The sequence below is a fragment of the Thalassophryne amazonica genome, chromosome 14 (assembly GCF_902500255.1).
Source record: "Thalassophryne amazonica chromosome 14, fThaAma1.1, whole genome shotgun sequence".
Classification (NCBI taxonomy): domain Eukaryota; kingdom Metazoa; phylum Chordata; class Actinopteri; order Batrachoidiformes; family Batrachoididae; genus Thalassophryne; species Thalassophryne amazonica.
The window spans coordinates 48693705-48720613 of NC_047116.1; the positions used below are offsets into that span (position 1 = coordinate 48693705).

The following is a 26909-nucleotide window of genomic DNA, read 5'->3' on the forward strand; positions in this document are numbered from 1 at the left end:
TGTAGTGACGTGGAGATGTCTGGAGTTTGACTGAAGATGTGAACATGTCCTGTATCTGGTAGCAGCCTGTGAGCAGGACTTATGTCTTTTCTGTCCTTTATTTCACAATTATGACAGAGTTTTTGGCGCGAGCAGCAGCCCTGCAGCAGCGGGAGCGGAGTTTCTTTTTCTCCTTATTTTACGCGCGCGAGCGAATCGTCCATGGAGATTATTTTACTTATTAACTACACAGATGTATAATAAAACAAACAGTGACGGGTTTCTAAACACAACTATGATAGTTTTTTGGGAAAGAGCGAGGAGCAGCAAGCAGCGGAGTTTCTTTCTTTTTTTTCTTTACGTGCGCGCGAGCGAATCATCCATAGAGATTATTTTACTTATTAACTACACAGATGTATAATAAAACAAATGGTGACTGGTTTCTAAACACAATTATGACAGAGTTTTTTGGGAAAGAGCGAGGAGCAGCCCCGCAGCAAGCAGAGTTTTTTTTTTTTTTTTTGCAAATAATGATACTCCCCGAATTGGGAACGTCTCATGACGTTTGTCAGCTTTCCACAACAACTCGCTCCGTGTGATCAAGGTCTGTCATGATAACTTGACTGACAACCGGAGCCGGTGAGCGGAATGGAAGCTACTCCTATTTGATGACGCACCGGGGCGAATTTTTGCAGCAAAAGCAGAGCGACACACCGGGCGATGGTGGCGCGTCCATCGCCACATGACCCCCGCAAATTTGTAGTGTCTGATCGTGCCCGGTGTGAACGCGGCATCAGAGCGTGCTGCACAGAGGGACTCGCGGCGCAGTCTGATGTGTTGAAGAAATGGGTACATCAGGTCAGTCCACTGGGCAATTGTTCATGCCTGTCTGTCCATGTGTCCCTCCCATCAGCAGATGGATTGTTTTGCGGCTCCCCAATTTGTTTGTTTGTTTTTTCTCACCCTTATTTGGCCGGTTTCTGCTTCTTTCATCCAACTTCGTGTTATGTGTGAAGGGGCACTTATCTTTTCTTAACAAGAACCAGTTTTCAATACCCAACCCTATGGGTATGATTAATGCTCAACTCATTAATCATGACGGACACGTGAGGGGTCGTGGTTTTGGCGACAGCCGTCTTGCCAATCTTCCGGTAGGTCAGGGTAGCACATAAGCCAATAAGTACCAGCCCTCCTACTATGAATCCAAATATGAATAAATCCTCTACGTCCTCCACGGAGAAAGGCGCAAAGCATGTGACCCACCAAGTCTCCCAGGCGTCGAGAACATAGCCTGCAGGGTAAGTTCCATCCAGGCATGCAGGGTTCCCCAGCCCTGATCTTCTTGTAGAAAAAATGGTGTCAGTAGCGTTCAGAGACCAGCTGATCAGTTCCATGATTAATCCAATATAGTTTGAAGAATTCACAGTCTGGTGAAGTAGGGACTTTGAAGGTTGGAGCAGAGACAGAGGAGAGAGGAGGAGATGCGACCACCCTCGCCAGAGTCCCAAGCTGTCTAGTGTCATCATAGTGTCATAGCTGATGCTCCCTTACAATGCAAGGAGCATACCTCATCTGAGTTTCCCTAAACAGCTGCTGATTTGACAAAAAGTAATTCTAGTGCTACCCAAACAGTTTTTGAAGAGACTTGATAACACAGACTTCAATCCTCACAATCATACAGTAAGCCTAGAAGTCGTAGGACCTTGAACACTCATTCTTCTGCAAAGATATCAGCATTGCAACACTTACTAAAATCATACAATATGCCAAGATTCATTCAGGACATGACTTTACACAGCTTTTACACAGATCAGTGGATCATATCACATTCTTTCATCTCCGTGAAAAAAAAAAAAAGTTCAGCTCCAATTTGCCAGAAGGTACATCTGAGATGCCAGAAGGTACAGTAGTGTTCAGAATAATAGTAGTGCTATGTGACTAAAAAGATTAATCCAGGTTTTGAGTATATTTCTTATTGTTACATGGGAAACAAGGTACCAGTAGATTCAGTAGATTCTCACAAATCCAACAAGACCAAGCATTCATGAAATGCACACTCTTAAGGCTATGAAATTGGGCTATTAGTAACAAAAAGTAGAAAAGAGGTATTCACAATAATAGTAGTGTGGCATTCAGTCAGTGAGTTCGTCAATTTTGTGGAACAAACAGGTGTGAATCAGGTGTCCCCTATGTAAGGATGAAGCCAGCACCTGTTGAACATGCTTTTCTGTTTGAAAGCCTGAGGAAAATGGGACGTTCAAGACATTGTTCAGAAGAACAGCGTAGTTTGATTAAAAAGTTGATTGGAGAGGGGAAACCTTATACGCAGGTGCAAAAAATTATAGGCTGTTCATCTACAATGGTCTCCAATGCTTTAAAAAAAAAAAAAAAAACAAAACAGAGACGCATGGAAGAAAACAGAAAACAACCATCAACCTTGGGGAGGGCAGCACACTCACACACCACCAGTGTTGGGGGGGGTTGCACACTGCACACTCGCATGCCACTTGTGGTGGTGGTGGTGGGGCACACGCAGAGTCCTACGCCATTTGTGTGGTTACACAGTCGTGGGGCACTTGGAAAAGGTGGGGCCATTTGCACATCCCGCATGAATGTGGTCTGCTTGCACTCTATTTTTGTGCTGGGAGTGCAAATGGCCCCACCTTTCCTAAGTGCCTCCCGAGTGGTGTTAGATGTTTGCGGGTGGCACCTGGACTCTGGCCGATGCAGGCCGAGAGTGGATTGAATGGGCACTCGCACAGCATTTGCCAAATGTCGACCTGCATATAACATGCCATGCGAATGCTGCGAACACGGTCAGATGGCAGTGCGACCTCATCTTCCCTGCAGTTCAAAGCATGCGAATATAGAGTGTGTTTGCCATGCCCGAATGGATGTGGCGACAGCTGTACAAGGCGTTCGAGTGCGTCTCCGATTTTGTCATTGGACTCCACCTTTCTGCGCCATTCTGCTTCAATCGTGTTATGTGTGAAGGGGCCCTTACTAATGAGTCGATCCACCGACATCAATAGCCTTTTTGCTTAAGGATTCCCTTATCGGTTCTTAAGTTCACATTACGCTGGAGTGGTCTTTTTTTTTTTTTGAGGATGTGTACTGGGAAAATGATTGTTTCTCTACATTGATTGCAGGCGAAGCAAAGAAGCAGTGGGTCTGCAATTTCTTCAATAACCCCTCTCAGAGCCATTTAAGGATGTCGTGACTCACATTTGTGCTGATTAAAGTCACTAAGTGGGACTCTTGTCTTGTTGCGGGCAAGAAACGAGAATTGTCCTCCATTCCACACCAGAGATTTTATTTGTAAGTCATTAACTTTTTGTGGGGCAGCACATGTGATGGTTCTCTGGCATGAGCTGGACCCACTTTGCCGGTTCATAAATTGAAGTTGCTGTCCCTCAGGTAAAGGAAATAATAAGTAATAATACTAATAATATCATCCTCTGTTTTGTGGTACTAACTGCACAGCTCCAAATGCTGCACGGCTCTCTGCCGAGTAAAGTTAGAAAGATAGATTTTGTCGAAATGAATAACTTCAAAGCGAATCACCATTTTAAATCTAATGACACCTCTTTCTAAACGTTGTAATATAGACAACAAACTACAACTGGCCAAATCTGTTTGTTTTTTTTTTTCTCCCAAAATGGGACATCCTCTGTTCTTTATGAATTTAAATTGATGTTGATGTGTAGCACAGCCAGCTGTCTCATTAATACCTGAAAAGGAAATGCTTTTGACAAAAACTACAGATTTTGTTTATTTCTATTTATGTCCAGAGATCAAGGATCCATTAACTATGTACAGATTTTATTTGTATTTATGTCCACAGATCAAGGATCCGGTGACCATGTACAGATTTTATTTATTTTAATTTATCTCCAGATAACAAGGATCCAGTGACCAATATCATATTTATTTACTTTAAGACTCAATAAAATGTTGCTGACATAGAAAACATGTAAAGCCTACTTTTAGTACACAACAAAATTCACAGGACGTATTGATAAAGAATCGATAAAGAATGTGATAGAGAAGCATAATCAATAATGACATCAATATCAATAAAATCTTAGCAATACCCATCCCTAGTGCTGAGGGTTCTAGCAAATGGAACAGGGATGCACATGTATCATCTGGCTGTGATGTATAGAGAGCTACTTTTTTGAGGTGAGGTTGGAACAGTGGTCTGTCTGAGTGGCTTCTATCCAGGAACCTGGGTGGTTCTATAGTGCAATGCATGCCATCATATGTGGCATTTGACTCCACCAAGGACCAAAAATGCATCCAATGGTGTTTACAAAAAGGTAGTTTTGAATTTCCTGGCACATCCTCTAATTGCAAATCTGCCTCAAAATTTAACAGATAATTTCAGTTTAGGCCCAGACCTTATGGTGCCAAGACCTTGAAGTTAACACCAAAAGAATGGGGTAAGCTTGGAAATAGGTGGAACAGAAATCTCAGTACCAAGATGCCTAGAGATACCTTGAGAGGTTGCCAACAATGATGATGATTATGATGATGATGATGATGATTATGATGATGATTTCAGTTTAGACCCAACCTTTTCACTTTGTTCTGTGAAAATTAAACATTAACATGAATATAATAACTATCTAATGAACAACCAAAGAAATGTCAGTGAACACATAATCTTATTCATGAAGGTAAGAATGGGCCCGTCATGAATCAAACATCAAGCTTCTGAATTGTATGGCATGTGGAACAATTGAGATTTTTTTTTTATGTGACTGAAAATGACTAAAGCAGTGGTTATAAATTACTTTTTTCCTAACATTACTGTCATGCTTGACTCAAACATTATTACTCAAAGGGTTGAAAAAAAAGGTTTCTTAATTCACTTCATGCATCATGTCCAGTGTTCTGTATCTCAGTGACAACCTGTCTCGGGAGTTATCTGTTACTTTTAAAGGAAATGCAAACAAACTGAAGACACCAATAAACCTCTTGCTGTCCTCACATTCAGATTTTTGTGAAGGCAAGCCTTGAAGCCAATGAATCACAGCAGCATCATCAAACCAATGTGTACCATGACCTTGGACTCACCAGGAACAAGATAGTCACAGCACAGTTTGAGTGCTATCAGAAGATAATGAAGGACAACACCCAGAATGCACAAGGTACCTTTGTATGCTGATGATAGATGGAAAATGTGTTATGTGTCTGACCTTTAAAATTGTTTCATATAAATGGTTGCCACTTGTCATCAGTCTTGAATTTTCCAGGTTGACAGAAATGCATGACCTGACCTTTCCTCTGGTGTTTGCTGTTCTTCAGATACAGTGTGCAATCGCACCTGGGATGGCTGGCTGTGCTGGGATGACGCTAAGGCAGGCTCTACCTCAGAGCAGCACTGCCCCGACTACTACCAAGATTTTGATCCTTCAGGTGAGTTCAAACTTGGAAGCAGCACTGAAGGTCTATGGGGACAACATGCAAAGATGTGGGACAGCTAGTTCTCCAGTAGACAAAACAGTAATGTTTGGATCCAGAACGTCTTTGGAACCAACAATCTAAAATACGAGGTCTGTTAGAAAACTATCCGACCTTTTTATTTTTTGCAAAAAACATATGGATTTGAATCACGTGTGATTGCATCAGCCAAGCTTGAACCTTCGTGCGCATGCGTGAGTTTTTTCACGCCTGTCGGTTGCATCATTCGCCTGTGAGCAGGCTTTGTGTGAGCAGTGGTTCACCCCTCTCGTCAGATTTTTATTATGAATAAAATGTCTGAACGATTTGGAGCTTTGCTGTATCAAATTTTTCCAGAAACTGTGAGAGACCTCCAGGTGGACACCATTCGGAAAATTCAGATGGCTTTCAGGGACGGTTTTATGGGGATTACACAGATTAAGGAGTGCTCCAGCCGGTTTAAAGACCGCCCACAGCGTCTGAGAGTGCGGCGCACTCCGAGCGCTGATTGACAGGCTGAAACCCCGCTGAAACAACCAGCTCATTTCCAAAGTGAAGACTTTGTTGATCCGGGACGTCGTCTGACTTCCACAGAAATGGCAGAAGACGTGGACATCAGTACTTTTCGGCACATTCCACTGTTACAGGAGTTTTTGTCATGGAAAGAGAAGTGGAGGGGCTTTCGGTGGCTTTTCAGTCGTGTGACTATCCGAGAAATTGTGGATGACCTGGACATGCCAGAACATGTCCTGTGAGGCTTCATCACAGCGTTGCTTTGCGCCATGCGGCTCTGTCCCGACGTGCACATTTCTCCGCACATCTGTCTCAATGTGCCGAAAAAGTGCTGATGTCCACGTCTTCTGCAATTTCTGTGGGAGTCAGACGATGTCCCGGATCAAAACAGCGTGCAGTTTGGAAATGAACGGCACATTCCACTGTTACAGGAGTTTTTGTCTTGGAAAGAGGAGTGGAGAAATGCGTGCGGCGGGACGGAGCTGCATGGTGCAAAGCAAGGCCGTGATGAAGCCTCACAGGACATGTTCTGTCATGTCCAGGTCATCCACAATTTCTCAGATAGTCACACGACTGAAAAGCCACCGAAAGCTGTCTGAAAGCCATCTGAAAGCCATCCTGTGAGACCAACACAGAGGTGCTTTTGTCCGCGCCATGAGAGGCTCCGTGGCGCATCTCTCCGCTTCTCTTTCCATGACAAAAACTCTTGCCGAAAAGGTACTGATGTCCACGTCTTCTGCCATTTCTGTGGAAGTCAGACGACGTCCCGGATCAACAAAGCCTTCACTTTGGAAATGATCTGGTTGTTTCAGCGGGGTTTCAGCCTGTCAATCGGTGCTCGGAGTGTGCCATGCTCTCAGACGTTGTGGGCGGTCTTTAAACCGGCTGGAGCACTCAATCTGTGTAATCCCCATAAAATCGTCCCTGAAAGCCATCTGAATTTTCCAAATGGTGTCCACCTGGAGGTCTCTCACAGTTTCTGGAAAAATTTGATGCAGCAAAGCTCCAAATCGTTCAGACATTTTATTCGCAATAAAAATCCAATGAGAGGGGTGGACCACTGCTCACACAAAGCCTGCTCACAGGCGAATGACGCAACCGGCAGGCGTGAAAAAACTCACGCATGCGCACGAAGGTTCAAGCTTGGCTGATGCAATCACACGTGATTCAAATCCATATGGTTTTTGCAAAAAATAAAAAGGTCGGATAGTTTTCTAACAGACCTCATATAAGGTGTTCTCTGTGTTAACAGGATGTTCAGATATTCCATTTGGACTTTGGGTCACACAGAACAACATACCTGAAGATGTTACCATTGTCTCATGGAATCTTTCATTTGCATTCTGTTCCTCATGTTGTAAAAGTAACTGACATTTCAGTTGTTAAGCTGCAGCTTTCACGGTGTCACCGTAGAGAACGGGTCTTGTTGAGGGCCATGGGCTGCTGATGTTCAGATTTTCCTGTTGCATTTTTGTAAAATGTTGTATCAATCATAGTAATATATTGAATCTGTAGGTTTTTCTAAAATGCATCTTATTTGTGAAATGAGTGCAACCAGTGTGCATGCACTGTTTTGTGTCCTGCAGAGATGGCTACAAAGATTTGCACTGAAAGTGGTAACTGGTTCCTGCATCCTGAGAGCAACCGGACCTGGACCAACTACACTCGCTGTAATGCACATACTAATGAAGGAAGAATGGTAGGTCACATTTAAAAAGACATTAAATGCACATAGAAATATGGCATACTTTGCACAATATTTTCTACACTGAACAAAAATATAAATGCAACACTTTTGTTTTTGTTCCCATTTTTCACAAGCTGAACTCCAAGATAAAACATTTTCAATATACAAAAAAGACCTATTTCTCTCAAATATTGTTCACAAATCTGTCTAAATCTGTGTAAGTGAGCACTTCTCCTTTGCCGAGAAAATCCATCCCACGTCACAGGTGTGTCATATCAAGATGTTGATTAGACAGCATGATTATTGCACAGGTGTGCCTTAGGCTGGCCACAATAAAAGGCCACTCTGAAATGTTCAGTTTTATCACGCAGCACAATGCCACAGATGTCCCAAGTTTTGAGGGAGCGTACAGTTGGCATTCTGACTGCAGGAATGCCCACCAGAGCTGTTGCTCATGGATATCATGTTCATTTCTCTGCCATAAGCCATCTCCAAAGGCGTTTCAGAGAATTTGCAGTACATCCAACTGGCCTCACAACTGCAGACCATGTGTAACCACACCAGCCCAGGACCTCCACATCCAGCATATTCTCCTCCAAGATCATCTGAGACCAGCCACCCGGACAGCTGCTGCAACAATCAGTTTGCAGAACCAAAGAATTTCCAAACAAACTGTCAAAAATTGTCTCAGGGAAGTTCATCTGCATGCTTGTCATCCTCATCAGGGTCTCGACCTGACTGTGGTTTGTCATCGTAAACTACTTGAGTGGGCAAATGCTCACATTCAATGGCGTCTGCCTGCTGATCAACTCTGCAAAGGAGATGTGTTGCACTGCGTGAGGCAAATGGTGGTTATACTAGATTCTGACTGGCTTTCTGACCCTCCAGACCCCCCCCCACCCAGTAGAGCAAAACTGCACCTTTCAGAGTGGCCTTTTATTGTGGCCAGCCTAAGGCACACCTGTGTAATAATCATGCTGTCTAATCAGCATGTTGATATGCCACACCTGTGAGGTGGGATGGATTATCTCAGCAAAGGAGAAGTGCTCACTAACACAGATTTAGATATATTTGTGAACAATATTTGAGAGAAATGTGTCTTTTGTGTATGTAGAAAATGTTTTCGATCTTTGAATTCAGCTCATGAAAAATTGGAGCGAAAACAAAAGTGTTGTATTTATATTCTTGTTCAGTGTAGATAATAACTTTGATTAAGTAGGCTATTATAGGACAACTCTGAGCTTTTTCAGTCCCTCTTCTCACTCGGGATAAAAACTGTTTTCAGTTGTCCAGTATTGATTTAGAAAGTGAACACATTCACAGATTAAACAGCTCGAACGACTCAAACCATTTCTTGTCACCACTGGAAAGGCAAAAATGTCAGACATGTCTAGAATCCCTGTAGAGGCAAAAATATGCATGTTTATCGCTGTAAATATAAAGAAAAAAAATTTAAATGGCTGATTTTACAGTCAGCCAAAAATATTGGCATCTTTCCCATTCAGTGACACTGCTTGACACTAAGTCATTACAAGTCAGTTGTCAAGGAGTGGCTCATATGTCTGCTTACAATAAGAATCTGCCCTTCATCGACAGTTGACTTGCAATGACTATTGGACAGCAGCACTGACAAATAGGTAGGATGCTAGGGTAAGTGGCTAACTGTACAATCAGTCATTTTAGAAAGTTTCTTTCTGAAGGCAAACATGCACACATTTACCTCTGTAGGGACTCTCATCATACTAACAGACATGACTAATAACATTTTTGCCTATTCAATGGTGACAGAAAGCAGTATACTTATTTACTGTTTTTACCTTGCTCCATAACCTTACATTGTGTTGCAGTGAGTCCATGAACGCTGTATTTGCCTGATTCAAGTAATTTTCGATTGGAGTGAGCGAAAAAATGAACCAAAAATCATCTCAAAATAGCAAATAGGTTGAAAAACCCTGGAGTTCCCCCTTAACTTCATCTCTTTTTTTTTCTCATTGGCTTACCATTTGCAAAAATATTCAAAAGCCATTTGACTTTCACAAAATCTTATTAGGTCTGACCCTGCTTTCAAACAAAGATTTGATATTACAGTTTATGTTTACAGACAAAGAGTTACTGTTTTACTGCTTATTTTAAGATGGTGAATAACTTTGAGGCTTGATGGAGATATTTGCTTCAAAGTGTGCTCTTCTAGTTTTATGTAAAATGTCATGTCAGATTTGGTTTAATGGTCACCCTGTCCAGTCGTGTTTTATTGAAGCATTAAGCTGTACATACAAATCCTGACTGTCTGGCAATAGAACAGCTCATGAGATCCCAACTGCTGAACCTGTTTTTCTTTTGCTCCTCCAGACTGCCATGAATCTTTTCTACTTAGCTCTCATAGGGCACGGGCTGTCCCTGACATCCTTATTCATCTCTCTGGCAATATTCTTCCATTTCAAGTGAGCCAAACATCATTTTGACATGATTTGATCATTGCACTCCCAGTCTTAGATTCAGATTGATGTTTGATTTTGCTGTCACTGTACAAATGAAAATGTACCTGACTGTATTGATTTATTTTTCTTCTTTCAGGAGTTTAAGCTGCCAACGGATCACCCTTCATAAAAACCTCTTCTTTTCATTTGTTCTAAACTCCGTGATCACCATCATTTGGTTGACAGCGGTGGCAAACAACCAGGAGCTGGTGCAGAGGAATCCAGTATGTGTTTGTTCTTTATTCATCACTGAGAAGGTCATGCATGTTTGGGTCATTTAAGGTCTCTGACTGTGGGAATGGATGGACAGTGGAAGTGTAATTGTCATTGTAGTATTGGTGAAGGGGTTGGTCAATTGTGACTTCATGAACCATTAAAATTTGCTGAAGCTCAGGGTCTGGTGATTAATCAGGAAAAGTTTGCTTTCGTCAGTATTACAGGCAAGTTTTGGTGCTTTCATGAGCTGCTGTAGATTAAGTTATTCAATAAGAGAAGGAATTGGGCTTCCATTCCTTGTTATGCCATCTGTGTCCTTGGATAAGACATTCCATCTGTATTACCCCAGTCCACCTTGTTGTAAATGAGTGCCAGCCTTGGTGGGGGAATTAACCTGTGTCAGACTGGCTTCCAATCCAAGCCAGTAAACCAGTATTCCACTGTTCATTTGCTTTTTTCCTCAGACAAGCTGCAAAGTGTCACAGTTTATCCATCTCTACCTCTTTGGCTGCAACTACTTCTGGATGCTGTGTGAAGGAATTTACCTGCACACCCTCATCGTGGTTGCTGTGTTCGCGGAGAAACAGCACCTGATGTGGTATTATCTTCTTGGCTGGGGTACGTTATGAAAACACTTTTTTCTATTGCTCATTTTGGTGACCTGGAATACTACAGGTGTCCAGAATGTGATTTCACTAGATTATTGTTGTTTTCTGTGCAAATAAGTACAATATAGCTACTATAAATTAACTGTTTTCAGGATTTTAAAATGACCAGATTTGAACTATGAATATATTTTTACAGGCTTCCCTCTCATCCCAGCTTCCATACATGCCATTGCACGAAGTTACTACTACAATGACAAGTAAGCATGTCTGCATTTACATAGCTCCTCCTTGGGCCCTTCACCTGACGACATTGTTAAATTCTCTTTCTTTTGAAAGCAAATGAGATGTTGCATTGTCAAGAGTTGTGAGGGTTGTGTCAGAGCACCAAAAATGCCTGGTGTCACTGGATTATTCACACAGTTGGGTCCATAAGTATTTGCACAGTGGCATTTTTTGTTAATTTGCACCTATACACAACAGTGTAGTTCAAATGAAACAATCAAGATGTGCTTGAAGTGCTGACTTTTACCTTTAATAGACTAAAGCGGAGTGAGGCATTCTACCAAGACAAAGGACTTTAAGCAGCAGTTTGCCACAATTATATAGGAGACTCAAGCCTAGATTTGAACTGTTTTTTTGTTTGTTTGTTTGTTTTTTAATGTGCCAGTCCTTTTAATATTCCAATCCATCATAAAGACACACACTCACAGCCACACACACCTGAAATTCCTTGAGATTCATCATGGGTGTCTTGGTGGCGTTCTTCACTTATTTCCTACTCACTTTTGGAGAGCTGCCTACTCCAAACAAATTTAGCGTAGCGTAGTATTTGTATTTCTTCATGATTAATGAAAGTGAAGTTCAACACACATATACACTTGGAAACTGGTCGTAAAAGTGATGCTCTGTCTTCACAGTAACCCATAGTATATTTTATGTCTAATTACTTATGTCCTCTGAAAATGGAGGGATTATATCTAAAAATGGCTGTAATTTCTAAATGGTTCTTAATTAAAACAAAAACTCTACTTAACCAACATATCTTGGTTGTTTCATTTCAATTCCATTGTGATTGTGTTCATGGCGAGTTGTTGAAAAGAAAAAGCGTTATGTCCAAATACTTACGGACCAGGCTCATTATCCCCTGGTGGCATCGACATAGAGCAGCACAGAAGGAAAAACATGGTCTTATTGTACAATATGCTGTAAAATATCTGCCTTTTTGCCTCTATTTCTGCATAAATGGCTTTAATTTTCTGCACGTGTTTGTGGCATTGCCTTCCTCAGAATCCCTCATGTCATTTCCTCACTATGGGTCAGGAGTCATGTTGTGCATTTTTGTCACAATGTAAAGGTTTCTCTCCTGTCTTCTGCTGTAGCTGTTGGATCAGCTCCAGAACATCACTGCTTTACATCATCCACGGCCCCATCTGCGCTGCTCTGTTGGTAAAATGGTTTTGCCTTTTCCTGACACCTGTACTGTGGTACTGGATGCCAATAATAACAATATTGTTGAGTTGTTGCAAGACAGTCAGATCATTTTGATGTCCAGTTGTCAAAAATAATCAGCTTTTGACTTATCTTATTTATGCTTGTGAGATCAGTGGCTGCCTGTATAACTGTGGAATCAGTGCATCTTGTCATCTCGGGATCCACCCCTCCCTGGACCATTTGTTGCATTCTGGGAAATTTACCTAATGAGCACAGCTGAGCACACTGCTGAGAACTGTGGCTTCCTAAAATTCTCAGAGGAGTACAGCAGTCTGTAAATGGTCTACCTTGTGGAATTTTATCGTGGGTGTTTTTGGGTTTCAGATGCATAACGTGTTGTTCAGCTTCCATGGATTATGTTTCTACCTGAGCAAAGACACTAAAAATTAATTACAATCATCTTACATTCATCCTTTCTGTGGGGTGGTGGCCAAGTGGTTGGAGCACTTGGTTTCAGTGCAGAAGGTTCTTGGTTCAAACCCCACCCCTACCACATTCCTCCATGTAATGTGTAGTTGCGTCAAGAAAGACATCTGGCGTAAAACCTGTGCTAATTCAACATGCAGATGTACCTTGGATTTGCTGTAGCGACCTCGAGTGCAAACAAGGGAGAAGCTGAAGGGTCTTATTTACTTTCACATTCATGCTTTCATTGATATCAAGAACATCCATACAAGGTGTTGGACTACACTCAAACCCAATTTGGAGTTAATTGTCTCACACCAGATCAAGTCACTTGAAGGCAGGAGATGAAAGAACAAACCTTTGGTTCATAGATAATGCAGTCTGCCACCTGTCTACCAGAACAGCCCGTGGCCAGGTTCAGCCTCCTGTAACTAGTATTCATGACATTTTCTAAATGCTATTTTCCGACAAAATTCTATGTAACATTATGTGATAATATGTGAATATAAACAGTAATCCTACCTTCTCTGGGACAAAATTAACACAAATACATTTTACAATGCCATGATATTGATAAACATGGACCGAAATTACAATTCATTTCCATGAGAAAAAAATGGTTCTTTGATTTCATGATGACATCGCATCTGGGAGGGCTTTAAATTTTAAAGTCCTTCACTGCAATTTGACATGGTTTTTCCATAATTCCAAAAACTTCTACAATTAGAGTTTGTGTACTTAGGTCAGGCAGCTCTGCAATAAACAGGTGGCCTGTCCAGGGTGACCCCCCCTTTCTGCCATTGATCGCTGGGATAGGCATTAGCACCCCTGTGACTGTTACTGCGCTAATGCCACTGATTGCTGTATCCACTACACTACGGAGCTACGTTGGGTCCTGCATTGCAACCACTCAGGCAGACAACTGATCCATCCCCACCACTTAAATGTAGCCATTTATCTGTCACAGCCAGGTAATACTTTGGTGTACTTTTTGCCGATTCTATTTAGTGGAGTGAGGCACCCATACACTATACCATTTACAGACAAGTGCGGCACCTGGCAAAATTTTCAGAGCTGACATTCCCTTACAATACAAATGCTACACTCCATCTGGGCTTCTAAAAAGAACTATTTGTTTGACACAAAATCATTCCAGCTTTATCTAAGGATCCTTTAAAGAGACCTAGTACTGCTCTGTGGTTAGCATCCATGTCTCACATCCATACAGTAAGATGGAAAGAACTAGGACCATAAAGACTTGGACCTTTGTTCTGCTGTCATGGTACAGGCATTACCAAACAACTCACTCACACATCTTCAGCCGCTGAAGGTAGCTCATAATCTACCTTCGTGACATTAGAAACTAGCATTGTTTGTTTTTCTACATTTCTCTTAAGATTATTGAGCCATGAACTTCATATCTGTGAATATCTTTCTAACTTCACTGGAGTCTCCAGGGGAGGTTTCTGTCCTCCCTGAGTTTGACACCTATGTTACTGTTTGTCAGATGTACCGCCCCAGTCAAACTCCTCACCTGATCACATTGTCCCCAGAGCAGGTCGGGCGCTTGACACCAGAAGCGAGAGCTCGCTCGGATCACCTCTCAGCCTCACCGGCTGTAGTGAACACCCCCCCCCCCCCCCCAAAAAAAAAAACCAGACCAACAAAAAAAAAAAAAGTTTTTACGGTGATAGGGTTTGTGATAAAGATTTCCTTCAGTAATTGATCCGTAAAATGAAATCCATGAACTGAAAAAATATATATACCATGAATGATATTCACCTTTTGCGAGACCTGTGTTCAGGTTTCAGGAGATATTTTTGCAAATTTATACTGTAAATTGCACTAAAATTACAAAAATACTGTATTGCTGCACAGCATTAAATATGATCATTATATAGCTGAGACTCTCTCTCAGCACCCCAAGCTCTGACTTCCAGCGTCCCTGCACTGGATCTTCCCCAACATCACAGTCATTGTAACCACCATTTTCAAAAAAAAGTGCATAACTTGAAGTAAAATCCTTTCTCCAATTATTTTAGTGTTTTGAACTTGAAAATGACTATACTTGAAGCCACCTCAACCCAAATGTTTTATATGTTCAAGAGTAACGTCTTAATATTGGGTATGTCATTTTGAGGCAAATTGGATGTTGCTCAGCTTGGAGCAATTTCCAATTTCATGACTAGAGGGTTCTTATTTTACATGGAAATCACTCGGTGTCCGTGAACAACTGTCTCAAGCCCAGTGCTTAACCACTAGACCCTCACCTCCCCTCAGTTGGGTTCTATAAATGGAATAAGAAATATCATAGTAAAGCATTTTGAAATGCAGTCCATTTTCCATTTATAGGTAATGAATGATTAGATTTTGTTTATATTCACCTTTCTCTGCCTAATAGTTTTGATGAATATGCTTTTAGACATCCCCAAAGCTTCAGAGTAAAAGATATCATGCTGAATGTAGTGTACGGGGTTGAAAATATTATGGGGTTGAAATATTTATGGTGTCTATTAAAATTTAATATGCTTACAGATTTACATTTTGAGTGGGTATGGAGATAAATCTTAAGTAACTAGTTGTAACAGAAGTTAATTACCAGGATAATTTGCTCATTTATTATTAATTAAGATTGTTTCTTTGCTCCTCACTATCCAGGTCAATCTGTTTTTTCTGCTTAATATCGTGCGGGTGCTCATCACCAAACTGAAAGTGACCCATCAAGCAGAGTCCAGCCTCTACATGAAGGCTGTGAGAGCGACCCTCATCCTGGTTCCTCTTCTGGGGATTCAGTACGTGCTGCTTCCATACAAGCCAGAAGGACGGGTGTCTTCAGAAATATACGACTACATCATGCACATACTCATGCATTACCAGGTAACATATGTGCTCTGTTCATGGACAGCAAAAAAGAAAATGTAGATTAGTGGGTGAGTTCATTCCAACCAGTTTGTGGAGACAGTCATTCAAACACAATAATCTTTACTCACCAAATTAAAAGAACATATCAGGACAAACCCGGCTGCACCCAGTGAATTTTGATGAACCACATAGATTGAAAGAATAAGTTTTTATTGCCAAAAATGGCAATATACAAAATGGGTGATTAGGGCAGTGTAGATGATATATTGTTGCTAAGTGCACCTTCACACATAGTACGAATGTGGTCAAATTGCACATGAAGCAGGAATCATATGCAATACGTGTAAAATCGTAGCTGCCTCTAATGCCCTGTACACCTGTTGCTACAACTATTTGTGCACACCAGCGGCTGAAAGACAGAGAGTGCCCTGTGAGAGCCCATTTGATCCCTCTCGCGGCAGGTGTCGGCCAAATTCCAGGTGACACACACGAACATCTGCACTGTTCACTTGGCACTTAGAAAATGTGTGGGCATTCGCACTGTCAGCAAACAATCACTTTTGAGCAGGCTGTGAAATTTGCCTAAGTGCCCCCGCAACTGTGAAGTTGATAAGTACGCATGTGGTGTGTCAGAGTGTCTGCTCCCCCCACTCTTGTGTACTTGTGTTTTGCGCCCCCCCCCCCCCCCAACACGTGTGTGTGTGTGTGTGGTTCCCTCCCGCAGGTGAGGCGCCGCTCATCTGATCACAGAGTGACACCTTGGTCTGTGCACTGAATGGGCGGGGGCTTGGCTGGCTGCCAACAGCTGTTGAGACATCTCTGGTTCTGGACGTCACAGCTGCAGAATACGTACCGTGTTTTGGCGGACATTCACGTGTGTGCTTGTTATCCTCACGTGGAAATACATAAAAACACATAGCACTTTTGCGACGGGCTGGAGAAACGGACCATCAGTTCATGTGAGCATGCAGCAGGCGATCTGAATGTTACGTCTGTCTGACAGGACACGCGTGTTGGGCCAGACACGCGCGGGCCCGGCCCAATTTGCTTGTCCTGTGAGTCGCACGCTGCAGGATTATATGACAAGCCAACAGTGCAACAAATACACCACTTTCAGTCACGTATCAGCAGAGATACACCATAACAAATGCCGATTGGTCAGTTATCACAGCACTTTTTTCCTCTTTTTTTTAAAAAGTATGTTTATCTGCTTGTTGATTTTAGCCACTTCACGCTCCTGTTGTAAGACAGTTATTGTAGTGGTAAAGTGGTAAAGTTTACAAAAGTAAAAGTTACAGTGGTAAAGTTTTTGTCTGGTAATCAAAGCTTTTGTAAATTGCAGGTTTGAATCCCGTGAGTGGCAATAATTTTTTAATTAACTAGGGTGTTTAACCGCGGTGTGCTGTATTGCGATCCCTTATACTTATTATTTATATCAACCCAGCGATGTTCACTAATTATACAGCTGGTTTTTGCAACCTCAATTCCAATGAAGTTGGGACGTTGTGTAAAATGTAAATAAAAACAGAATACAATGATTTGCAAATCCTCTTCATCCTATATTCAATTGAATACACCACAAAGACAAGATATTTAATGTTCAAACTGATAAACTTTATTGTTTTTGTGCAAATATTTGCTCATTTTGAAATGGATGCCTGCAACACATTTCAAAAAAGTTGGGACAGTGGTATGTTTATCACTGTGTTACATCACCTTTCCTTCTAACAGCACTGAATATGTGTTTGGGAACTGAGGACACTAATTGTTGAAGCTTTGTAGGTGTAATTCTTTCCCATTCTTGCTTGATGTATGACTTCAGTTGTCAACAGTCCGGGGTCTCCATTGTCGTATTTTGCGCTTCATAATGCGCCACACATTTTCAATGGGCAACAGGTCTGGACTACAGGCAGGCCAGTCTAGTACCTGCACTCTTTTACTATGAAGCCACGCTGTGGTAACACATGCAGAATGTGGCTTGGCATTGTCTTGCTGAAATGTGTAAGTTGCCCATGCCATGGGCACTAACACACCCCCATACCATCACAGATCCTGGCTTTTGAACTTTGCGCCGGTAACAATCTGGATGGTCTTTTTCCTCTTTTGTCCGGAGGACACAACATCCATGATTTCCAAAAACAATTTGAAACGTGGACTCATCAGGCCACAGCACAATTTTCCACTTTGCGTCTGTCCATTTTAAATGATCTCTGGCCCAGAGAAGGTGGCGGCGTTTCTGGATGTTTTTGATGTATGGCTTTCGCTTTGCATGGTAGAGTTTTAACTTGCACTTGTAGATGTAGCGATGAACTGTGTTAACTGACAATAGTTTTCTGAAGTGTTCCTGAGCCCATGCGGTAAGATCCTTTACACAATGATGTTGGTTTTTAATGCAGTGCCGCCTGAGGGATCCATGGTCACGGGCATTCAATGTTGGTTTTCGGCCTTGCCGCTTACGTGTAGAAAGATCTCTAGATTCTCTGAATCTTCTGATTATATTATAGACTGTAAATGATGGAATCCCTAAATTCCTTGCAATTGAATGTTGAGAAACATTGTTCGGCCTGTCTTCGGCCTGGGGAACATTTGGCTGTTTCTTATCTCAACTCACAAAGACAATAAACTGTTTTCATAGGACTGAAGCATGCTCCATTCCCTTCCCCCACCCCCCTCCTACCCCCATCAAACACCCCCCACTCTGGCTTCTGCTCACGTCATTCCTTCTCCCTTCTGCGGGGGCGGTGCAGTTTTCGCTGCAGGTGGTCCCTGTTCCTCCCCCCAAGCTGACGGTGGTGCATCTCAGGGTTGCTGCGTGGCCTTCACCCACTTGCCTCAATTTGGATAATGGACTTCTTCAAACTTTGTGCGCATAAACAATGTCAAATGTGTATGTGCTGTCTTTAATTCTGATGTGTGCCATTATTACGGTAAACAAGTAATAATTGTGGACTAATTGCTGTCTGAGGTAACTGGAGTGTAAACATAATTTCTCCACTGTGAGATCAATAAAGTATACCTCATCTCATCTTAAACTGTTGGACTATTTTTTTCATGCAGTTGTTCACAAAGTGGTGATCCTCATCCATCTTTGCTTGTGAATGGTTGAGCCTTTTGGGGTTGATCCTTTTATACCAAATCATGACACTCACTTTTTTCCAAATTAGGTGTTCTTTGAGCATTCATCAACTTTCCCAGTCTTTTGTTGCCCCGTTCCAACTTTTTTGAAATGTGTTGCAGGCATCCATTTCAAAATGAGCAAATATTTGCACAAAAACAATAAAGTCTATCAGTTTGAACATTAAATATCTTGTCTTTGTGGTGTATTCAACTGAATATAGGTTGAAGAGGATTTGCAAATCATTGTAATCTGTTTTTATTCACATTTTACACAACGTCCCAACTTCATTGGAATTGGGGTTGTATTTTATTGTTCTTTTATTGGTGTACCACGTCTCAGTTGCTCGTGCCGTGGTCCTGCTCGCACAACACCGTCACAGTGGGTTCGTTCACGCCTGCCCGTCGGCTTGATGTTTTCATGTTTCGCTCATATCAGCTGTTCTGCCATGATTCCCCCTGATTTGTACTTATTCGTACTATGTGTGAAGGGGCCCTAAATAATGCCACCCTGGGAATTACACCCAGGGAATGTTTTTAATTGAACTAACAGCAATATGGTGCTCAGGTCCTTTTGCAAAAGAGGCAGAAACAGTGGTTCAAAAGTACAAGGTTGAGTTTATTATTTACAATTTATCTCTCTTGTTAAAAGACTATACAATGACATTACTTAAAATGTATTTTAGATATAAATTCAACTCAAAACCCCTAATGGCATGATAAAATGAAAAACACAATAAATCAAACAAATTAACTTCTCAAAAAAAAAAAACAGCTTAAAAGACATGTTGCACGTTATTTAACATGCCAGTTAGCAACACAACATCAAAATATTCATGAGTGTAAGTCTAGCCGAACACATGTGCTAATAATTAGTGGCTTCTGATGTATTTTATTGCTAATTATCTCTCTCGCTGAGCGAGTTAACCAGTGCATTTCCACAAAACACCTTACTCTGCAATTCTTGGTATGTAACGTACATCTTAACATAAGCAGAAACATCCCAATGGCTGACAGACAGAGTGAAACAAATGTGGCTTTGTCCAATGACAAAGCTTCTGAGCTCTCATTTGAAAGTGATGGCTTGGATTTACAGAGGAGATGAGACACTTCACCCCGAAACTCTTTAACTTTTTCATAGTCTGTCGAATTTTGGAACCTAACGTGTGGTGACGCTGCTGTTTGTGTCCCAGGATGCTGTTTTATGGCCTAGACTGTCTCCACGACAGTTTTTTTTCAGAATTCCTGAAAACGCAGATGTATTTCTTACATTGGAAAAAGTTATGAGATGTTATTTTCAAGAGATACTGGACTTTAACATGCCAGAATTGTGGGAGAACTTGAGGAACTGACAACAGAGCTGCAGTTAGACATTATTCTCCGACCGGCGAGTGCGCGCAATCTGTGTGTGAGGACTTAGAGTGGTCTTGAACATTGTTCTCCGGTTGGTGACTGCAGGTGATTCATCTGTGGGGACTCTCCGGCCAGAAATCACAGGTGATCATGTGTGAGGACTTAGTGGACCTGTAAATGTTCTCTGGCTGGCAATTGCTCAGGCAATCCATGTGTAGGGAGTCTTTCATGGTGTGGACTTTACATATTTAATCTTGTAAATTATTATACAAGTGGGTGAGTGCCCTGTTCAGTTTTTTGTTCCACTTTTGTATTTTGTTCTCCTCAGTGGAGCTGGTAGGCATTATTTTTATTTTACTTTGAGAGTCTGTCAGATTTTGTATCTTGATCTGTGCAGAGCAGCACACCATTTTAACGTGCGAACTTTCTGCTATTTTCCAGGCTTTTTGATTACACAGATTCATTTTTTTTTCAGTTATATTGATGACAATACTTATAAGCCTGCACAAAGCTGAGCATTTAGCAGAAACTGTTTTTAACAGGCTGCATTTATGACTAATGTCCATGTAGGTGCAATAAGTCTTCTCAGGACTGCTCCTTTTACCATGACTGCATTAAAATGTACAATTATTACTTACAAACTAGTCATAACACGGCAACACACTTATGTAGACTTTGGAATTAATCTGTGACTCCCTTTTTAACGTTAGCAGCTACATTACATTGAAGTGCATGCTAGGATATTACTAAAAGTTATGTCACTGCTGTCAGAAACACATGAGTACTTTGTTTTCGTCAGTTTCAGTAGCTGTTTGTTGCAAATGCTGTATACGTACTTTGACACCGGTCACAGAAGTGCACAAAGTAATCCTGGTGTATCATCGGATGGTCACTAACAGCCTAAATCTAAATTATGATTTCAGTGCGAAATGACCTTTAAGACATCTTTCAGATACATTTAAAAACTAGGTCCAATACACTCTTTTCATGAACAGTCTAAAGTTATTTTGCTAATGGGCTTGCAAGCTAAATAGCTTAGCCCACTTGATACACTGACTTGCCTTGTAAGCTAGTTCAGATAACTAGCATATACATGGCTTTTAAATGTGTTTTTCAACTCATTTGTAAGAACATGATGTATTTTGACAACAACTCCGGTAACATTAAGATTCTAGGCAGTTGGCAATTTTACTGCAAATTTAACCTTACAGCTGTGACAGCAAGTATTCCCTTACCAAAAAATAGTACTGATAAGTATATAAAAAGTAAACTAGAAGTATACTTGAAACATACTTGCATATACTACTTTTTGGTAAGGGTTTGTGTGTGATGATTGGCAACACAATAGCATCAGAATTGTTTGTAAGTCACTCAGTGCCAAAGTTTCCAGCCCTGCCTATTCCTCTGGACCTCTTTAATAAGGTTTATGGATGTGTTCCCTCATATTACCGCCCGCAACATCTGTAGAGCTGAAAAAAGATACACAAACAACTTGTGTGGTAGTAGAAAGGTTTGCATTACATAATGTTTTGTGGAGCCAAAACAGCACTTAGAATTTGTAATTTATGCACTGAACGTGTTTTAGCAGTTGAGTAACTTTTGTTAAATTGCCAGATTAAACATGAAGGTAAATTTCTAATCTAGGTTACACACCATTTGTTGCACAAAAGTCTTCGTCAAGAGAGCATTCACATAAAAAAGGCAAATCACATTATGTTGTGTCTTTTTGTGTGTATTGTTCCACATTTACCCTGCTGAGGCACTGTCTAATCTTTAAATATCTTATAATGTACAATAAATAATCCTTTATCAATTCTTTGTGTCGCTCCTCCAATTCAACATAGAAATTTATTCCAAGAAAATCCTGACATGATCATCTCACTGAAGTAGAACACATGACTTTGAAAGCATTTAGTCAAACCCAAAGGTTCGTATCATCCTTTGTTTATACTGTAGCTCAGGGAAGCACTGCAGGAAGGAAGGCATGAATTATCTAAGCTGAAGGGGACGGAATATTAGCTGGATGTTATCTGATCATCCTGCTCTGTCCAAACACGGGGAAGGTTGTGATTCTCTTGAGCAGCAGGCTGAACTGTCTTGCATGTAACCTTCCATGTGGTGCCCAGTGCTGGTGCCTGACCACCGCTCAGCTCAAATCTTGCAAGAATGCTAAATGTACGGTTGCTGGAGTGCTTATGCACTGTGTAAATAAGTGTCACTGCTGCTGCCATTTCAACACCCAGTGAAAGTCAAGTTTGGGAGCATGTGCTGGTGCCACAAGTCACCACATCCACCACACCATGGAACTAGCTTGGATCCTAGATGGCACATCCTGGAGGAGCTGGACCATTGCCGGTTTGCGGTCTGTCCCAGCACAGTCTCAAGAGCATGGAGGAGATTCCAGGGGACAGCCAGTTACTCTAGAAGAGTTGGAAAGGGCCTCAGAAGGTCCTTAACCCATCAGCAGCCCTTACCAAAAAATAGTACTGATAAGTATATAAAAAGTAAACTGGAAGTATACTTCAAACATACTTGCATATACTACTTTTTGGTAAGGGAGGACCGCTATCTGCTCCTTTCCCCAAGGAGGAACAGGACGAGCGCTGCCAGAGCCCTACAAAATGACCACCAGCAGGCCACTGGTGTGAATGTCTCTGAACAAAAAATCAGAAATAGATTTCATGAGGGTGCACTTCGGCGGCAAAGTGAGAAACTCAGGTGGGGCTAACTTTCCTGAAAATAAACAATACCCATCACCACTGTTGTGCACATACGCACATGCAACAGGCGCACCGATTTTTAGGGGGGACCATTCCATCTGGGGTCCAGATCTGAGAGGAGATCCCCCAAGACACCATCTATCATCTCATTTGGAGCATGCCCTGACGCTGTTAGGCACACGTACAAGTATGTGGAGGCCATACAAACCACTGAGTACCATTTTGAGGTGCTGCAGTGAAATGCTGGCAAAATGTCCAAGCCTGCCACATCATTTTTTCGCTTTGATTTACAGGAGGTCTTTGAATTCAGCCCTCTGTAGGTTGACAGTTTTCATTTCCAAACGTGGCATCCTTTCCTTTCTACCACATTATCCAGCCCATATCAGGAAAGATATCCTGCATGATTTTTTTTTTCTCACATTGAGATCTGACCTGTTTTCAAAGTGTTCCTTTAATTTTTTTGAGCAGTGTGTATGTATTTGTGTGTGAGTGTGTGTGCTCATGATATGTACAAATAGAACTCTCGGGCTCTTCTTCAAAGACATTGCCCATTTTGTCCTTTCAGGTATTAAATCTCATTTGTTTTCCATTCCAGGGTCTGCTGGTGGCCACCATTTTCTGCTTTTTCAATGGAGAAGTAAGTTGGGTTTTTTGCCCATTTTCTCTACTTTTTAATTTTTAATTTTTTTTTTAAGATGTGCATGTCAGTGTTTCTCATGCATGATCAGACCCCCTGAGCATACATCTCATGAGATGGTGGTTTATCTGTGGAATGCTTTGCACGCAATTCCTGGTCCTCCCAGTATTTTCCTGCAAACTCAAAATTATTTATGTGACTGGGCAGCAGCTATGGACAGCACGTCCCGTAATGATCAATTTTGCATGTTATATCCTGTTTAGTTCCAAATTCTCCAAATGTTTTCTAAGATGGAAGAATTAGGAAATAATTCCATGTGGGCATGTCTCAGAGTAAATTGGAGGGCAAATACAGTTTAATCCTCTGTGACATATGTTGCATAAGTCTAAGCTGAACAATTTGAAGCCTAGCTTTTGATGATCACAAGGTTCTACCTGCACATATGTAGAATTTTGGGACTTTGGGCCACATTCCAGCATCCCAGTGCTGAAAAATGAAGCCAGTTCAGACCTGCCAAAAACCTGCAGTGCCTTGAATGGCCACTTCAGGTTAGTTTCAAAAGTGAGTCAATTCTCGTAGACACCCATGTTAAAATATCCAACTTTACAATAGAAATAAATGTTCACAGCCTGGTACAAAAAAAAAAAAAAACAGTTTTGGTCTCTGTAGTTATTTTTTATTTTTTTTATTTATTTTATGTGTCTCATTCATTTATGCCTTAAGTAACAGTTGGCATGTACCTGCGCCAGCTGGTAGCAGAGGCTGCTTGTTGCTGTGGACTCTGCTGCGTTGTCCTTTCTGAACATTTTAAATATCTGAGATAATACAGTTTGTTGTGCAATTACATGTACTAACAGACCATCTAAGAAATCTGTGCTCCAGTATTTTCTATTCAGGGAAATATTAGTATTTCATTTGCATGTTAAGAGCATTAGCACTCATTAGTAGGTATCACTAGCTTGATGAAATTAGCTACATTGATGATTTTTTTTTATTATTATTATTGACGCAACATGCCGCTCAGAGATTTTTTAATAGAGCAACACGGTGGCTTAGTGGTTTGCACTGTTGCCTCACAGCAAGAAGGTCATGGGATCTATACCAACTTGTGGCCTTTCTGTGTGGAGTTTGCATGATCTTCCCTCTGTGTTTGTGTGGGTTCTCTCCGGGTGCTCTGGCTTCCTCCCACATCCACAGACATGCAGGTTAGGTGGATTGGAAAGTTGAAATTGACCAGCGGTGTGTGTATGGGTGTGAATATATTTGTTTGTCTATGTGTGACCCTGCGACAGACTGGTGTCTGTACCCTGCCTCATGCCCTGTGAGTGTTGGGATAGACTCCAGACCCCCGTGACCCTTAATTGGAGTAAGCGGTTGAAGATGAGTGAGTGAGTGAGTGAGTTCTTTAATACCTGCACCCTAGCCACTCATTGTGGATGGAAACCATCACCCACTCCACAAAAATATGTCTGAGTTAAACACACAAATACAAATGAACAACCTGCCCGCTTTAGCTGGCTTGGTAATTAAGAGATAGGTGGGCATGTATGGCCTTCATTTGTCCCTCCCAGGTCATGCTGGTCTTGACCACGCCCATTTATGTGTTAGCCAGGTGTCAGGCATTACCAAGATGGCGACATCTGGCACCCACCCATTGGGGCTTCAAACCAGCTCTCCAGAAAACCTGTGTCTTACGTAATGGAGTTTTTACCTATTACATATTCAGTCTATGTTTAACACAAACTTCAAACCATATGAAACTGTTGAAGGTACATAAAAATAGCTTTGCACAATATGACACCTTTAATAGAGAAACAAATGTCTTCTAAACTGTATTGTCATGTACTCAGTGAAGAGTGTTCCCGTTTATGTATGAAATCCTGTTCATGTGATTAGGTCCAGGGGGTACTGAGGAGGCACTGGAATCAGTATCAAATCCAGTTTGGAAGCAGCGTAGGAACCCACTCAGACGCCCTGCGGTCAGCCTCCTACACAGCTTCCTCCATCACCGAGGTGCAGGGCTGCTACAGCATCGACGGACACACAGAACACATGAACGGCAAGGGCTGCCACGACACCGACACCTCCTTCTTCAAATCAGACAATCCCTTCGCCTGACTGTGGCGATCTTCTCGCCCTACCCCCCCACCTCTATAAATGCAGCGTGTGTGCGTGTATGCATGTGGATATCCACGGCGAGTAGCGATGCAGAGGGAGCGAGAACTCACTTCCTCTGATACCATGTGGGACGTGAGACATGAAGAGAAGGATTTTATACACGCGCCTCAACCCACTTGAAGCAAAGTGTGGTGTTTTTATTCCCCTCCATTATACTGACACCGGCCCTTTAATCATGCTGATCTCCACAGAAACACATTGACGTTCACAGAATGTCATTTTTGAGATGGATTTTAACTGTTATTGAGGTAATGTGGACAGAAATCATCTTTGAATTCTTTTGATGCGGTTTGTGCCAAACCAATAATTATTTTCCTGGGTTTATTATTACAAAACTATTAGAAAAGCTGGTTTATGGTTGTAGCTAAATGACGCCGCTAGTTATGTTATAGATGCTTATGCTTGTGTTTGCATTTAGACCTCTGACTTGCTGCTGTTTTATGAATAGATCAAAGAACTGGTTGATGGCAGCATCACTGTAAGCTGAATTTAAGAAGATGTTGCCGAATGACTTGTGTTTGTTGATGTTTCAGTATATTTATGTTGAAAATAGGGGTTTGGCAATTCACACATATGATTCTGAAATAGATTTTAAATTAAACAATATGGCTTCATCAATATACAGACCCATGAGTCAAACTAAATGTACTGTGAAGCGATAAATGGCTTGATTTTAATGGTTTAGATTTAATAAACTATTGCCATGTCTTCAGACTTTCATAAAATTTCAAAGATCAGCACAATTGGCTCTCACAAGGCTGGTGACAGGGACATGGACTTCGCAAGGTAAAATAAATAAATAAGTAATCATGTCCTGTAGTGATAGGTGATATAAATGGTACATTTACTTGTTTAAACTTTCACAATTTGTCAATACTGTCATCAATTCAGAATGAGAAAGTTATGCCATGCCATTTACACAATACTGACAGATTAAAATCTATCTTGTTCTTCCGGGCTTCTTCTGTGCTGTACTTACTGCTATGTCCATCTGGTGCTGCCCCCAGTGGTGAACAAAAGGCAAAGAGAGGCAACACCTGCTAACTACAGCACAGTAGATAAACCTGAAGAAGGTGCCTGTTTTTTGTTTTTTTTTCTGAAATATGTATTTGGATGTAAGCAATGCCACTTTTGGTTTATCCTAATTTTGAAAATGAATGTTTCCATTAAACAGTGAAGTGGATCAGATTGCATCATATTACAAGAAATCAAATCATACCAAAT

At 41.4% G+C, this 26909-nt stretch overlaps 1 protein-coding gene across 1 annotated transcript in view; it reads left to right on the forward strand.

The window, feature by feature from the left end:
- The window catches only part of calcrla (calcitonin receptor-like a), a 103788-nt gene extending 77315 nt beyond the window's left edge, over positions 1-26473 (forward strand). Inside the window, exons 3-13 of the mRNA XM_034186221.1 lie at positions 4979-5132; positions 5290-5400; positions 7524-7636; positions 9974-10065; positions 10199-10325; positions 10782-10935; positions 11122-11182; positions 12305-12371; positions 15480-15698; positions 23466-23507; positions 25404-26473. Coding sequence (XP_034042112.1) covers positions 4979-5132; positions 5290-5400; positions 7524-7636; positions 9974-10065; positions 10199-10325; positions 10782-10935; positions 11122-11182; positions 12305-12371; positions 15480-15698; positions 23466-23507; positions 25404-25625 — 1362 coding nt within the window. The 3' untranslated portion in view covers positions 25626-26473. The remainder of the gene's footprint in view (positions 1-4978; positions 5133-5289; positions 5401-7523; positions 7637-9973; positions 10066-10198; positions 10326-10781; positions 10936-11121; positions 11183-12304; positions 12372-15479; positions 15699-23465; positions 23508-25403) is intronic.
- Positions 26474-26909: the final 436 nt, after the last annotated feature.